A 16,002-nucleotide genomic window follows, 5' to 3' on the forward strand; every position below is an offset into this window, starting at 1 on the left:
TATCTAAAATTTTGTATGCGCAATAGAATAATGCAATATATATTCCTACCTTAGCGAATAGAACTATCGCTCTTTGCGAAACACGCTATCTTGCCAAAAATATACCATAATGACATACATAACACAATTGTTATTGGCCTTTGCAATAGAAGTGAGAGTATCCTAGTGAGCTCCGCAATCCCTCTCCATAGCTCTAGTTCTTGACTATTGCTTTAGCAACTTCTAATAATGTTTTTCCGACTATATCAGGTCTTCCACCATAAACTTCATACCATTTCTTGAGATTTTCATCTTTTTCATCTTGATCAACTAATTCATCAGGGAGGTCTGAAAGTACTAAACCGGTTTTGAATCTGTTAATTATAGAAAGATGTGTCAAGATATGATCAGTATATGTAATTACGCCATAAATAAATCTCAATTGAAACTTACCCAGCTTTTTTAGCAGCTACTAAATCCCATAAATGAGCAGCTACGAACCATCTTTCATGATTATTATTATTATGATTTTTATCTATTGATTGCTGATCTTGATCTTGATCTTGATATTCAAATTCTTCGCAAAGTTGATTAGCAGTTTGATAAACTTCTTTATGCGGTTTTGATAATCCTACATCATCACAACTTATAACTTTTTCAACATATTTATCTATTCCAGCTATTGAAGCATATTTTTCTGTAGTTGATTTTGATCCATTTGTAATTATAGCTAACTTTGAAGTCGAAGATAAAAATTCGAATGTTTCTTTTAATGTTGGTGCAGCTGGCAAAGAATTTAACAAAGAAGTTATCCCTTCTATTTTTTTTGAGTCTGATGGGATCACTACTGATAAAGCTGAAGATAAAGTTAATGGGAATGTAGTTTTTAGTATTGATGCTATTGGTGGAGGTGGTGGTGATATAAGTGATAGATACTACCAAATTGAATATGTTATTTCAGTCTTAAATTCAGTATTTCATCTCCATCAATTCAAGGGAGAAAGATTCACTTACAGTATAATCCCTCTGAGCTGAATGAAACTACACATCACAATATAATCAGCTTTGTAAATCTTTTAGCTTGAGAAAAGAAGATGAAGTATATTATTCAGGCTAGCTAAAACTAACCCAATCTAATACAAATCCTTTACTACCGAAACCTTTTTTAGCCAACTCATCACCGTATTTCCCTTCTACAGCTGAAATGATATCTTTAAGTGTGAAACATGTCCCGAGGGCATCAAAGCAGATAGAACGCGTCATTTCGAAGGTTACGCTGGTCGATGATGAGTCTGACAAGGCTTTGTCTGTAAAAAGTTGGAAGTGTTTGTAAGTAAGGTTGGCCAGGTAATCAGTTTTTCTTGATCAGTATGCTGTACGGATAGTTCATATATAGGAGTTTTATACATATCTACATATATATGAAGAAATATATCAAGTACACTGGTCATAACTGAACAGAGTAGTCAGTCACCGACACAGGCAAATGTCGTCATAGCAACGATCGGTTCTTCTCCTTTCCAGCGGAACAGTAGTCAAAATTGATAAGATAACAAAGATTTGTTTTTGTGGAATAGATTCCAATTTCAAGCTCTATCTGATGTGCGTACAATTCAAACTCATGCGAAATATTGGATTATATTGCGGTAACTTGTAGAGACTTCCATCTACGGCCATAGAATCTAGAAAACGCCCCATCCCGTTTGATCTGGGTTAGCTAAGCTAGATATCGCTCGATGAGTACCAATTTGGGGGACCAGTTGGGAATCTCGAGTGCTGTAGTTTTTTGCCGAGGTTTCCTATATCTCTCTAATCCGTCGTGGAGAAATATCAAAGGGATTTTGTCCAGAAATTAAGACAACAAGACGCATTATAAAGTGATTTCATGTATGTACATTATTTTCATCAAAATTCGTCATACCTCACTATAGGTTTTGTTTCTTCCTCTTCCCTTCATATCATCGACTCGCCAAACCGGATACTCCTCTCATTTATCTAATTAATCGGAGGCTTCAGTCTCCTCATGTATTTCCGTTGTCTTTTCATTTGATCCTTCTTCATCTTCTAGTTCATCTTCCTCATCGGAAGAATCTATATGACCTTTACTATGTGGATGTGTAGGTCTATTGATATGTTTGAGGGAGGCTGCTGCTTCGGATAATTTCTTCACCAAGTCTATGAAAAAGGAATTAGTCAAAATATAAGTATGGTTACAATGTCCGCGATTCCATTTAAATATGATTATTCTGCTTACCTGAAAATTTGAGGTTATCTGCATCAGGAACCTTGTTTTTCAGTCGATAATACATTTGTCTCATTTGATGCGAGGTCATATGTTCTAATGTCTCATCACGGACTTCCTTCCAATTTATATGTTTTTCTGATGGATATTTGAGAAGTTCAAGCCTAGCATGGAAGGAACCATACATATGTCAGCATGATAAATTCACCTTAAGAAGCTGCTCATTGCGCGGAACCTGATGAAGAAGACGATAGACAGTGATATTAAGAAAAGTAAGAACCTTCGTACATACCTTAAAATCAAATTAAAATCATTTTCCCTATCGTGACCCTTTTCCCAACCCCATTTTATTTTTGGATAAATTTCATCTGACCATTTTTTTCTACATTGAACTACAGTTCTTGTATTACCCATCTCTTTTACAACTAAATTCCAAGGTATATTTTCATTTTCGAATTGATTTTCTCTACCTAAAGATCTATTCATTTTTGCAATACATTCGGTTAATTTCTTGATTTCTTCTTTTGACCATTCACCTGATTGTTTTGTTTCTTTAAATTGTAATTCTTTTGTATATCTATCACGACAATCATGGTATGTTCTTTCAACTATTTCTGCTATTTTACCCCATTGATTAGGATGCAATTCGTATGCTCTATATCCAGCGATGAGAATTTAATGTCAGTGAGGACACCCTTACTGGTGACTTGAAGACATGTACAGCAATCACGGCGCATAGCGTCACTTACCGAATCAACATTGCATCTTCTTCCGGAGTGAAATGACCTTTATGTCCATTAGGATCATACATCCGCTGAACGGCTTTTTGCATGTATCTCACCGGTCGACCTGGACAAGCTGCCGCTAAAGTAGAGAATGATTATAAATCAGCTTTGATCGTACGCAGAGGTGCATTAATAAGCTCACCTATCTCAAGCCAGAACGACTGCCATGCGTCTCTGCCTTCGTGAAACGTAGTAGCACCAGCCATGACAGCTTCTACCAGCTGGTCATCGTTCAAACGACGAGTCTAGGTATATACCACATCATTTCAGTGGTCTTTCAATCGTAATTCATTCAGCTTGACTAACCTTTTTATATGCGTCTAAAACACCTCTAATTGCAATTTTCTCATCTTCTGACAATTTACCTTTTTTATACTGAAGGACTGTTATAGATTAACGGTGTATATTAGCGGAGGATTCGTATGAGCTTACCAAAGGCCAATTCAGATTATGAACTTACTTCCTACTCTTTCTAACCTCCTGATCTCATTATCCGATACCCAGTTATTTGCTAAATATTCATATACAGCATTTTGATCTGTTAATCTAGCTTTTAAGGTTAAATCGTCTACTCCACCTCCATCAGAATCTTTTTGTTTGTTCCTGGGTCTCTTGATTTTAGCTTCGGGCGTCGAAACTTGTTTTTTAGTGGAAGAAGACGATGAAGCTTTTTTCGCCGAGATAGGAGATCTAACTGCTTTAGCTGTAAGTATAGATGGTTTTTTGGTAGGTGTAGATGATTCACCAATTTGAGAGATTGAAACTAAAGGTGTAGTCTGTGATCGTTCTCTTTTGCTAACTTGAGAAGAAGGTGAAGATTTAATATTGTTTATAGGTGTTATAATTACTTTGGATGATACTGTGACTGGTATCTTGGTTTTTGGATTTTTTTGTTCCTCATCTCCATTTTCGTGTTCATCATTGTTGTTGTGGTCACTTGATTTTCTAGCTTTCCGCTCAGCTTTTTCAGCTTTTCTTTTCAATTTCTCTTCTTTAGTCCTTTTCTTCTCATTTACAGCGCCATCTATATCGTCTCCACTGCTATCTACCAGATGTGGATCTTTTGACGTCGTTTGAGAGATCCCACTCTCTCTTTTTATCCTCTTGGCTTCTCTCCTGGCTTCTTTCTCTTCACGTGATCTTTTCTTTTTATGTGTATGTTCTCGTTCTGGTTCAGGTGAAGCAGATCCTTCAGGACGTTGTGGACCGGCATTTAGCCCGAGGAACATACCCTCCATCTTTTCGTGAGGATTTTCGGTAGTTTCAAGACTTGCTGTGTACAGACACAAGGAGAGAGATGAAGGTTTTATCTCAGTAGTATCATAGTCCGTAGTGGAAAATATTTTGTTGTTATTGATATAAGAATTATTATATTTTACGTTATTTGGCTCCAAGTCACGTGATCGGTACATCTTCGGCAGATATATAGATAGAACTGATCCATTGCATGCATGCTTGGTGATCTTATTGCAAAGTTCAGCTGCTCATGTCTCTCTTTTTCGCTTTCTGATAGCAACAGGACATCTGTCTAAAGGCTAATCCATGAGCGGGATGGTCAACTACCATTCAAGCGAACACCATCTCCGCTGACTGGACTTCGATTTATTATGAGTACGATGAGGGTACGACTACCTCCATCGGTGATATCGCAAATCGCATCTTATCTTCAGCCCAACTTCAATCCGGTAGTCACACTTTCTTCACAGCTTGAACAGTCCAAGGGTACAAAAGCGGGCCAACAAGCCAAAAATTGCCAGGAAGCATTGATATCAAATCAAAGGACAGGAGAAACCGAGGCCCATCGAGTACCAAGACCTTTATCGGATAATATACCAATATCAGCTTCCTATATCTTTCGTACGGCAACCAAATCTCATATACAAGCAGCACATGATTTCCTCTCTTCAGAGGCTTTTGACCATACGGTTTCAGATGAAAAATCAATACTTAGACGTCAAATAACGTATTCAAGATTGGTTGCCGAATTTCTCAGGTCGAACCATCCTTATGGTCTTACCGGTGTTAAAACGTTATTAGATAGATCTTTAAAAGAAAAAGTTCCCATATCAATATCGACTTTAACTTTAATATTGCAATCTACTTTAAAATCAAAAGATGGTATGATTAGAAAACAAATTATAAGTCGAGTTCTACCGTTATTACCTCAGAAATTGGATATACCATTATTAGACCTGGTGTTGAGAATAGTCATAAAGGATCTTAATCCTGGTCCAGAAGTGATTGAGAAGATGATCAATGAGTGTTTATCTTTAGAAAACCCAAATTTGGCTAGAGATTCTCCTGAACAGACTGTAGGAAGAAATAAAGACCATTGGCCATTGGAAATTTGGGATCTACTTCTCTTATCTTTCTACGAAAATTTAGATTTCAAAGGTGCCCTGACTATTCTCGACGAATTCAATACAACCTTACAGAGTGTCGATACCAAGCAATTTGCATACCCAACAACGAACAACTCCACCCTTTCTCGAGAATCCACAAGTCTTACTGACTCAGTTCAATCGATTAAATGGAATGAAAAAGATAAACAATCAATATGTAAAATATACACAACAGTGTTGAATACTTGGAGAAGGTCGAGCGATATCAGTAAAAGAAACTCATCTTTTCCATCAGATTTAGCTAATAAGTTGATCCAAATGATCAACCAAGATAGGGAATTGAATGATACTGAAAATATGGAAAACCCAAATTCGATGTTTTTGAATAGTTGGATGAAAGCTGAAACATTAGCTGGAAATTATCAAAGTGCGAAAAATGTCTGGCGATTGATCGATTCACAATCCCAATTCCTATCGACTGATGGTGAAGGAGACCAGCAGGGAATATCAAGAATCAACCTACCGAACTCAGATTCTTGGTTTGCTTTATTTCAATTTCACTTTACATATAATATCCATAACGAGAAAAATAGTCAATCCATAAAAGAAAAGGATGGTTTCCCTTCAATACTGGATTCAGTAAAACGGCTATTCATGCAATCAGAAAGATTTTCAAAATCCGATTTGATGAATATCTTACTTCTCAACACGGCTCTGAAATGTACTTTACTTGTGGGAGACTTACCTATGACTTTGTTCATCTTGAATCGAGTAAAAGATCATCAAATTCTGCCTGATAGATATACGATAGATATAATATCTTCAACATTGATGTCAATTATCTCAAAATTACCTATGGAAGAACAAAAGAAATTAGGTATAAATGTATCAAATAGAAGAAGGGACAATACATATAAAATGGGAAGCAGGAAGAAAATGATTAGAATGCGATTAAATGTACATCAGTGGGATCTTATAACTGAAGCTATACATCAGATAAGGAAAGAAGAAATGATAAGCAACCAAGGAAATGAATATGACAAAAAGCATGAAAATGAGGTTATTTGGTTACCATTGTCAAAACCTATAGCTAGATTACATCGTAATGAAACAACAAATTATGCCATCCCTGAGATGCAAATTCCAGTAAATGGCCAAAGTATCGATTCTACAACTACAACACCCTTGGCATCACCAATCGTATCTTTCCCGAACGACTTGCAAGATGAAACAAACGCCAAACCTGAAAAATCAAGATCAACTCCACCAGAGAAAGTTTTGCCAGCTTTAACGATACTGTTGGAACGGTTAATTGTTCATCTTGGACGACACAAGCTGGGAAATAATCAACAAACCTCCAATCCAGTTGATTATCATAAAACGGATAGACAGATTTTGGATGAAATAATGGACAATTTGCATGACAAAATGATACCTGATAATGGATACTTCGGCGAGGGAAATGAATCCACAAGAAAACATTGATTCCTACTCAGGCATATAGAGGAACACACCTTAAGTTCGATTGTATCATAGAAAATTGTATGTTTCTGCCTTTTTATACATGTTGTATTGACATAAGTTAGACGCACGCCGTCTTTGTTGTAATATAACCCAAATGCATTCCACTCAATATTTTTAATTCCTAGTTAGATATTGCAAGTGATAATTATTCCGCTCTACCAGGAATGGCTTAAATACCTATCGGTTCACACGCCGTGTGAGAGTTAGAAAGGAAGGATGTACTTAATACAAAAGACGAACGGCTTTCCATTCATACTGACTTATCTAGATATCGACACACCGATATCGAACTCGCTTATTAACATGGCTGTTCATGCAATTAGTCTTCATATGATATTTCGATTACCGCTCGACCTTTTTACACTCATATCCTTCAACTTTAGGTAGCGCAAGGCGTAAACAACTGTCTTAAGTATCAATATATCTTGACGGAAAATATCAATCTATTTGACTTATATTTTCAATACACAAATATACCTTTCGATACTAAAAATACCATTCTTCTCCTATCATAGCTTCCAGATCGTCTGGTAATAACAAGCTCAAAATGTCAGATAATTCGGCTCCAAGCAAAAGTCAAAAGCGTCCCTGCGCAATAAAGATCAACTCACTTATTACCACCTATAGCGCTTTAAATTCTTCAGCTTTGAACTCTCCAACGACGCCAAAATCCTCCAGCACACCTCATTCAAAGCAATCGCTGGAGTCAAATGCGTTTCCGGATTTTGATAGTTCACCAAGTAATAGTGAATCCGAACGAGACTCTTTGACACCTGTAATCAATCGATATGGTATTAACGTTGATTTCTGGAATTTGGATGAAGCGTAAGTCGCATCGAGACTTACTTTCTTTAGCCCTAACGTTCAGCTTATATATATAGAGAGTAGGGAACTAAATGAGAAGATAAATCAAAGAATAGACGAAGAATTGATGGCCAGATGTGAGGTACACGAAAACGATCTGGAAGGTCAAATGCACAAATGTGGACTGACGGAAGAAGAACAAACGATGTGAGTTACAATCACCAGGATACTCATACCATGGTCATCCATCTCGCCAGGTGAATTATGTCCTGATTATTGATCGTTAAACCTTTGAATTACAGAATGAAGCTTTGCGCAGGAGCCAAAAGATGCTCCTTGCAGGGATCGCAGCGTTGTATAAACCCTTATGAATGGGGATGGTATCATGAATTACAACCAGAAGGTGCAGAAAGCCCGAATGCGAAAAGAAAATATAGGAAATATTTCTATATACCCAAATGCGACACGTTTGGTCCGAAGTCTGATACGACTTTCACAGTAGCTAGAGACTATACGAGTAGGAAAGATATCTCAAGGACTGATTTTGCAAAGTGGGTTGAAATGCCTGTGTGTGATTGGGAGCTCAGCTGATCGCTTTGATCAAATCCACTTCTTCAAATAGTCAAATAGTACATGGCAGTCGTAGTGCCCAGATGAATGAAATTGGAACAAAGTTAGGAGAAATCAGAAGTAAGGTTCAAAAGTATTATAATCAAAAGCATGGAAGTGATTTGCTACAAAACTTTGAATTCAGATCGCATGACCAAATCGGTGAGTTACCATAATCCTATATTTAATTAGGATATACCTTGCTTGACTTGGCTGATCTGGCTGATGCGATTGAACAATAGTCAACGAAAGGAAAGGTTCAGGCAGAGGTAGGCAATCATCTGTGACGGATAGTATCAAACGACACTCTAATTCTCGATCGAGGTCGAGACCAGGATCATCTAGACCAGGCTCAAGTTCAGGTTTAAAATCATTCTTCAGAACTAGTAGTGATTCACTCCCAAGGTCAAGATCAGGAAGTATAACAACATTACCTTTTTATCGTGATAATACACGTCTTTCTACTGATTTGGATGATCCTCTCCCTAGTGGTATGGTATCCCCTGTAATATCGAGTTTAGTAAGTAACTCGATAAAATCAGCAGCTTTGGATCAACAGAATATGACGAGAAAACTCTCGGAAGAGGTTAGACCTCTGGAACGATTAGTTGTCGGTTTAATGACTGATGATGGAACCATCTAGTCAATTCTTTCGTAGATTCTGATTATCTGGCTGATATTGAGGGAGAAAATTTGACCACAAGACTGGTCAGACATCATTGAATGCTTCTACATTGAGGATATTGGATGCATATTATATATATCATTGTGTTTACTAATAGCTATATAGATGATGTCTGATGCTCTATTATACAGTGGCTATCAAACAATAGAAGGAAACGTCAGAGTATGATCTTCCTGTTCGAAACTCGTTATAAATCCACTTACTGTTTGCGTTTTCTGCAGGAACAGCATTTTCAACATGTGTCTGTTGATTTCCCTTCTTTTCTACATCTTGTGGATTACCGACATAAGTAGCTTGACTTTGTCTTCTATTGTAATCTTCGTTACCTTCAGCCTTATCGATCGCTCCATTGTGATGTGCTGAAGGCACCCATGAATTTGATCTCCATGCTGGAACTTTGGTTCTGTACAACTCGTCTACTTCTTCGAGGGATATCTATAATTGTGTGGAAAGTTTGGACAGACAATTAGTCGAATAAGTCTTTATACTCCTGATACGATATCTGCCACTTACACCTCGAGTTTCGGGAATCATGAAGAATGTATAGAAGAATGCGAAAACTAAAGCTCCGCAGAAGACGAGTAAGATCCTACATTTCAGACTAGATTAGCACTTTGTCTTTGAGTCTGGAGGACATCTGAAATGTGCACTTACAAAGGTCCAATGTCGTCAGTGATCAAAGGCGAAAAGTAAGATAAAAGGAAATTCCATAACCAATTTGTAGCGGCTGCAAGTGCGATACATTTAGATCTAACTCTCAATGGGAAAGTTTCACCCATAAGTACCCCTAGGAATGACCGAGCGTTAGCACTACTCATTATTGTACAATTCAAAGAAGGTCGAATAATGACTTACAAGGTGTTGGACCCCAGAACAAACTGTAGAAGGAAACGTGGAAAACGGCAAACGCAACCATTACATTACCACCTAATTGTTTCGTTTGTGGTGATACACCATCCGTATCTGTATAGAAGTGACCTACTAGACCAGCAATAATCGCACAAATAGCTTGAGCTAATGAACCGATCAATAAAGATTTTCTTCTTCCAACATGTTCAATTGTCCACATCGCTGGGAATACCATTGCTAAAGATATACCTCCTAAGATTGCTTGAATAGAGTATGCATCTAATCCTGTTCCGGCAGCCTCAAAGAAGACGGGACCGTAGTAATAGTAGAAGTTTTGCCCGTTCAGTTGCTGCAACATCTGAACCATGCACCCATTTAAAGTTCTTTTCCACATTCGACTTCTCGTTGAAAAACATTCCAACCAACCTGCTTGACCACCTTCATTTTCCAATCTGACTGCCAATTCCAATTCTCTCATGATCTCTGTTGTTAATGGATCATTTACATTACAATCATTTAAACTTGCTATAGCTTTGATAGCTTGTTCTTCTTTCTGTTGACCTAATAAATATCTAGGTGATTCAGGTAACAATGTTGAACCAAAAATCAAAACTATTCCCCAAAGTAATTGTAATGCAATTGGAATTCTCCATGATCCGGAATTACTCAAATGGTGAGTACCCAAGTTGACAATATATGCTAAGAACAAACCTGATATAATTTGTACTTGATATAATACCAATAAAGATCCTCTTAATTTCTTTGGAGCAGCTTCACCAATATATAATGGTACAATTGCTGATAATGCACCAACACCTAAACCAGCAACAAATCGGCTATTTAAAATAAAAGTTTATCAGACTCCGTTTCAGCCGTATTTTGTATTTTAGCTTACCCTGCTGTCAATTGACCGAGAGAGAATGTGGTTACTTGAACGATAACACCAATAGTGAACTAATAAAATTATTTACTCAATATCCGATTTTACTGTTACGTACACAACGATATGATTGACTTACAATAATCGACCAAAATATGATTGAACCTTTTCTACCTAATCTATCAGATGTGAAAGCTTGGAAAATAGCACCGAAAAATGTACCAGCTGAAAGTAATGAAGTTATGATTGATTGATTTTGCGATGTGATAGCTGTAGCATCTGGACCTTGCATTACATGAATGAACTCGGGCATAATCAAACATCCTGAGATATAACCGATCTATGAGATGAATTCTGCAGTTTAGCGCTGCAGTCACTGCCAAATTACATGACAAACTCACATCATATCCAAATAACCATCCACCAACTATTATGAATAAAATAAGCGATCAGCGTTACATCATTAGCGAGATCAAAATCACATTTCAACCGTACTCACAAGCAGCAAATACACAGAAAACGATCGATCGCTTCATGGTGTATCAAATGTGTTGTTTGTTCAGATGAGGGCAAAACAACTCAAAGTTATTGAAGTGATATATGATGAATAAAAGATAAATAGACAAATGATGAATTCTGAACTTCCTTTACTGCTGCCTGTATATTATAAGTCAACTTGGAACTTCTGACTGCTGCTGTTAAAGATGATGATGATGACATTTTGTCTTGGTTTTCATTCCTCTTTCGGGTTCAATTTCTTTGTCTTGACATGGTTGCAAGTCTTACTCTGGCGTCGGACTGTTTCGTTTACCTTTCATTCCGCTTTTGATAGATTAGAACATTTTGATCATATGGCTTGACATCATGCATAAGCAGTTTACGATATCTTCCTATGGTACCGTTTTGCTGCCCCTTAGATGAGTAGGAGATTCTGAGTGGGGAATCCTCGCTTCTCCAGACATCAAGGAGAAACTGAGGATAATAGAAGAGTTACAAACCGAATGAACCAGACAAGACGTCATTGTTTTGTTGTTGCTGCAGTAATGTCGTTCGTGCTGACTATATTTTCGGCGCGGTATTTCTTATCCGACATGAGGATTTGGTCATTTATCGAGGGTAAAACAGGTTTGTTAATCTTCATATATCTTAGGTTTTTGCAAAGCCCGAAAAAAGAGCACGACGGTTTACAAGGGGGTTGAAAGTAAGTCTTCATTCGCGCTTTCTTAGCGGGGGGTCATCAATGTAAAATAGGCTCCGCAACTTTCGGAATTAGGGGCAATGGCAAATATAAGAGAGCCCACATGTATTCATAAGGTATTTCCTTATGACATACTATTAATTGTATAAACTGTGGACATGTTAAGCTATCTTGGCGTTTTGTTCATTATTGGCAACGTTATTGTAGCAAAACTTCGTAGAATCGTGAACGATTTCAGAAATTTTGTGTAACAATGATTGTTGACGTCTGTGGCGTTCGGATTATTGCGGGTAACTAATTAATTAAACTATAGAATTTAGACTGTTTTTCCAGAGAAGAATCGGGCCGTCTGTACCTACATTCCTTGGTGTCGATGGGGTTTCTGAGTGGGTAGTGTATTTTGTGAGAAGTGAAGAAATGAGAACGTCATTAGTGCAGGGTAAAGGAAAATCTTGTCGAATTCGGACCGGCGGTCTACTTCGACATGCACAATTCACAGCACCAGTTAGTCTTTTCGCATACCTACCTATAGTAACATGTATTTTGATCAAATGTACCTTATTCATGCACTAAGAAGCTGTCGGCCGCGGTAAGAGAGTATGCGGTATCTACAATCCGCCCTCTAACAGTATAAGCATACATCATCGCCTCCAGTTGATCTAAATGCATGAACAAATAACTGTATAATCGACTTGAAGGGGGTATATCCATGATGCCTAAAATCTACGTTTGTAACATCGGAAACTCTTACCGCCTATACTGAAGTCTAGCTACTAAGACCAGGATCCTGCAACGCATTCACCGTCAATCAAGGTAAACCCTGCCTCACATCCATAAGCTATACATCTACCTTCTACACAAGTTGCCGCACCAAGTTTAACACCATCCTTGAGACAGCTTTTGTTGATGATCATCGCACAATTAGCTTTACGAAGGTCAATTGAACAAGTGTTATATTGGTCAAACTTACCTGTCACCTATGCTCGCGGTCTCATTGCCATAAGCACCATGAATACATCCACCACATGATTCGAGCTCTGTTCGTGTGTCAACACACTATAACAAATTGGAAACATCGTTCAGTATATAAGGATCGGAAAGATCGATTGACAAGACTCACCTCCCAAAGCGTCACTATTCTCCAAGCCAGGTATAAGACAAGCCGTTAATCCCCACGGACACGTCCGTTCGCTTAGTTTCTTGTTATATTGCAAATCCGCCAAACGAGCATTTCGACGTGATAGACCAGATGCGGCAGCTGGATTGGGGTTGAAAGGTTATTAGCTCAATGAAAGCTTTTGACGGTATAATTGTATAATTTCTATACGAACCTGCAGGCAAGTGAGAGTAGTACTATTGAGAATAATCAGGTAGGTCAGCGTGAGTTGGAAGGACTTGGTATGATCAAAGGTTGACGACTGGTGCATACGAAGGTAGCAGCTGGTCCACAATCGTTGTGAGATTCTCCATTCAAAGAATCAAGGCAAGTGCAAGAATAACCTGTTGAGCTATTCTCCTATTATATATGAACGGTTAGTATGTGCAATTTTCTGTAGTAATCTTTGGGTCTTCGGAGAGAGGATGGCGACAGTGATTTCGAACTCACGTCATAATTAAATCCAGCATACAAGCTGTTTTTGCAACTTTCGAAGCAATTCTTAGGCCCATCAATGTCAAATTTACTTGCTGTTGTTCTACCAGACCCACAATCTAGAAAAGTGAATGTGGTTGAAACCACCCTAGCTTCTGTTGAACCACTTGATGCACATGTGTCTTCTTGACCATTAATCATTCTGTTTGGTGAAACAAAACCACTTGAACAGTAACACAGGTAACCGTAGCCTACCCATGCGTAGTTCCAGTCTGAACACATTGTCTGATATGTTATTCCATCATTGTAATATCAGCCAAGATATTCATTAGGGCCGATCGCTTGATCATCGAAGAAGGTTTTACTGGACAAGGCAAAGATAGATTAACTCACAGCGCAAACATCTGGATCTGAGATGTTATCATCAAAGTAGAAGTATGTATCATCTTCACCTGAATCAGGCCCTTGTTGATAGCATCCAGCGAAGTGATCTTGAGCTAAAGCTGAGCCGATCAGATATATGGCTAGGAAGAACGAAAGCGAGACTACCGATAGAGTATAGTACATTGTTGATAGGAAGTGCTTGAAAGGATACAGTAAGCGTGTAGTTTTACTTTAGAGGTGAATATCGAGGATTCAGAATATCAGAAAGATGGGAGAAAATGAGTCTGGATTGGGTTTATCTGGTACTACGTGGATTGGTTATTGCTCGAGAAGATTGAGACGATTCAGATACTAGAGTATTCGTTTTTGAGATTCATCCAACAATATTAACGGGTATTCAAATCACTCATCGAAATGAATCGTCAGAATTTTCAATCCGAACAGCAATTTTGCTCATGTTGGCACGGTGATATACATGATACACAGGTGATGACGGGGATCCTTCTCCTTCAAGGTGATGAGGTTGAGGATATATAGGTTGATTTTTGATGTGCAGGTAGGGGTATATCGGATTGGTCAATTCAGTTAGAAATCGTTATTCACCTTTCTTCCGTGATTCACCTATCCTCTCTAACGCATGACCGTTGATGTTAACACTGGGGGCGAGTGGTTTTTTGAACAAGCGGTCATTGCTTTCTCCCAACATGCAATAGTGACTGATCTCATGGAATGTGATATCTGGTGAAAGACAGTTGTGCGATACTTTCAAGATACATATGTCTTCTCCTCAGCTTACAACTAACCTGCTTCTTCTGTTCGGCATATATATACGAACGGCGGAAATACCAGCGGCGATGTCCGACTAGTAGCGGAACCAAAATTTCCTTCGAAGATTGTCAATAATCTTAACGAGAGCTACAGCTGGAAATGTAGGTGAAAGTGAAGTAAAGGCTCGAGATTGTTGAAAGCAGACCTCAATGTGTTGTAGTCTAGTCATAAGTATTATCGAATACCAAGGCAACGAGATTACCTTGAGAATATCCCAACCGTATCTAGAAATTTGTAATTCATCAACGTTCACAACTTCAGTGACGATGTCAAACCCGCCCCCACCTTATCCTCCCTCATCTTCATCTTCATCTTCATCTTCACCCTCAACCTCAACCTCATCACAACAACCGAATGGACCATCAATGATTCCATCAAAATTCGGTTTACCCTACAAAAAATCACCTGAAAAAGTATATACTGGACCTACACCAGATCAATTATCTGAACCTAGAACTAGATCACAAGCTGAAAAGTATTTTGCAAGAGTTGCGAATGAAAATGTATTGCCTACTCGTGCGAATAAATTGTTAGGTGTTGGAGGTTGGGTCTTAGGTGGATGTGAGTTTTTCTTTTTGTTCTTTGAAATAATACATGTTTGGGCTCTTTTTGGTAAATGGAATCTAAAGAAAGAAGGGAATAGATGATTGCATAGATAACCTACCCAGGTAGAAATGGTCAAACTCAGAGACCTTCAAATACCGAATTACAAGATCGTGCACAATCAGTTGAAGTACCCCCTTCAAAATGGAAATGATCACAGGGATTGAAACTGTCCTATATGAGAATGGCTTTATCTTGAGAAAAATTCAGAAAAATAAGCTGACCTGTTTCACTATTATTGCCTAGTCGCCTGCTTTTACATGGCATTATTTGCAGATTTCGGTGAACGAGAACATGTATTTTCACCAGTAAGTAATGCTGTGACAGTTTTTATCACTTTTTCAACCTTCTTCTCATAATGATAATATCTATCTTATGTTGATTTAATGTGATATTGTGCTATTTAGGTACGCAGACAATATATATCATTAAAACAATCATTTTTCACTTTATCACCTAGTGAAAGAGCTATGATGGGTATTGATCAACGTCATCGTCAAAATCAACTTGGTAATTCAAGTGAATTCGTGGAAAACGATGGTAAACCATCTTAAAACATACCTCTTAAAGATATCCTGAGCTCAAAAAATAGGATGAAAGAGTTGAAATCTTAATCGTAATGTTAGAGCTTGGAAGGAAATTACGACACATAATTAAAATATCGATCAATAACTCATCATACCTAGCATTTATCATTTA

The 16,002-nt window shown here is 37.9% G+C and overlaps 7 protein-coding genes and 1 non-coding gene across 8 annotated transcripts; 4 read left to right on the top strand and 4 right to left on the bottom strand.

The window, feature by feature from the left end:
* Nucleotides 1-193: 193 nt before the first annotated feature.
* Nucleotides 194-1,242, bottom strand: L201_003238 (uncharacterized protein; the record flags this gene model as incomplete). The annotated part of the gene is made up of 4 exons (XM_066218995.1): nt 194-353; nt 433-914; nt 994-1,020; nt 1,108-1,242. The coding sequence occupies 4 exons, from the start codon at nt 1,240-1,242 to the stop codon at nt 194-196; spliced, it is 804 nt and encodes a 267-aa protein (XP_066075092.1).
* A 405-nt stretch (nt 1,243-1,647) lies between these two features.
* On the top strand, nt 1,648-1,763 carry L201_003239. Its single transcript, XR_010725550.1, has one exon. It is a non-coding gene; the product is annotated as a 5S ribosomal RNA (ribosomal RNA).
* Nucleotides 1,764-1,978: 215 nt separating this feature from the next.
* L201_003240 (uncharacterized protein) lies at nt 1,979-4,244 on the bottom strand (the record flags this gene model as incomplete). The annotated part of the gene is made up of 7 exons (XM_066218996.1): nt 1,979-2,154; nt 2,234-2,385; nt 2,514-2,876; nt 2,971-3,085; nt 3,149-3,251; nt 3,313-3,389; nt 3,467-4,244. The coding sequence occupies 7 exons, from the start codon at nt 4,242-4,244 to the stop codon at nt 1,979-1,981; spliced, it is 1,764 nt and encodes a 587-aa protein (XP_066075093.1).
* Nucleotides 4,245-4,622: 378 nt separating this feature from the next.
* L201_003241 (uncharacterized protein) lies at nt 4,623-6,833 on the top strand (the record flags this gene model as incomplete). Its single annotated transcript, XM_066218997.1, has 1 exon — nt 4,623-6,833. One exon carries the CDS (start codon nt 4,623-4,625, stop codon nt 6,831-6,833), a length of 2,211 nt encoding a protein of 736 aa, XP_066075094.1.
* Nucleotides 6,834-7,419: 586 nt separating this feature from the next.
* Nucleotides 7,420-8,928, top strand: L201_003242 (uncharacterized protein; the record flags this gene model as incomplete). Its single annotated transcript, XM_066218998.1, has 5 exons — nt 7,420-7,697; nt 7,761-7,883; nt 7,979-8,227; nt 8,299-8,447; nt 8,528-8,928. 5 exons carry the CDS (start codon nt 7,420-7,422, stop codon nt 8,926-8,928), a joined length of 1,200 nt encoding a protein of 399 aa, XP_066075095.1.
* Nucleotides 8,929-9,093: 165 nt separating this feature from the next.
* L201_003243 (uncharacterized protein) lies at nt 9,094-11,235 on the bottom strand (the record flags this gene model as incomplete). Its single annotated transcript, XM_066218999.1, has 9 exons — nt 9,094-9,104; nt 9,174-9,405; nt 9,484-9,559; nt 9,625-9,757; nt 9,826-10,655; nt 10,715-10,773; nt 10,839-11,039; nt 11,101-11,126; nt 11,199-11,235. The coding sequence occupies 9 exons, from the start codon at nt 11,233-11,235 to the stop codon at nt 9,094-9,096; spliced, it is 1,605 nt and encodes a 534-aa protein (XP_066075096.1).
* Nucleotides 11,236-12,670: 1,435 nt separating this feature from the next.
* Nucleotides 12,671-14,055, bottom strand: L201_003244 (uncharacterized protein; the record flags this gene model as incomplete). Its single annotated transcript, XM_066219000.1, has 7 exons — nt 12,671-12,794; nt 12,868-12,934; nt 13,018-13,155; nt 13,229-13,250; nt 13,327-13,413; nt 13,504-13,773; nt 13,882-14,055. 7 exons carry the CDS (start codon nt 14,053-14,055, stop codon nt 12,671-12,673), a joined length of 882 nt encoding a protein of 293 aa, XP_066075097.1.
* A 911-nt stretch (nt 14,056-14,966) lies between these two features.
* On the top strand, nt 14,967-15,857 carry L201_003245 (uncharacterized protein; the record flags this gene model as incomplete). Its single annotated transcript, XM_066219001.1, has 3 exons — nt 14,967-15,261; nt 15,550-15,611; nt 15,711-15,857. The coding sequence occupies 3 exons, from the start codon at nt 14,967-14,969 to the stop codon at nt 15,855-15,857; spliced, it is 504 nt and encodes a 167-aa protein (XP_066075098.1).
* Between the last annotated feature and the right edge of the window lie 145 nt (nt 15,858-16,002).

The sequence above is a fragment of the Kwoniella dendrophila genome, chromosome 4 (assembly GCF_036810415.1).
Source record: "Kwoniella dendrophila CBS 6074 chromosome 4, complete sequence".
NCBI classification, from domain to species: Eukaryota; Fungi; Basidiomycota; class Tremellomycetes; order Tremellales; family Cryptococcaceae; genus Kwoniella; species Kwoniella dendrophila.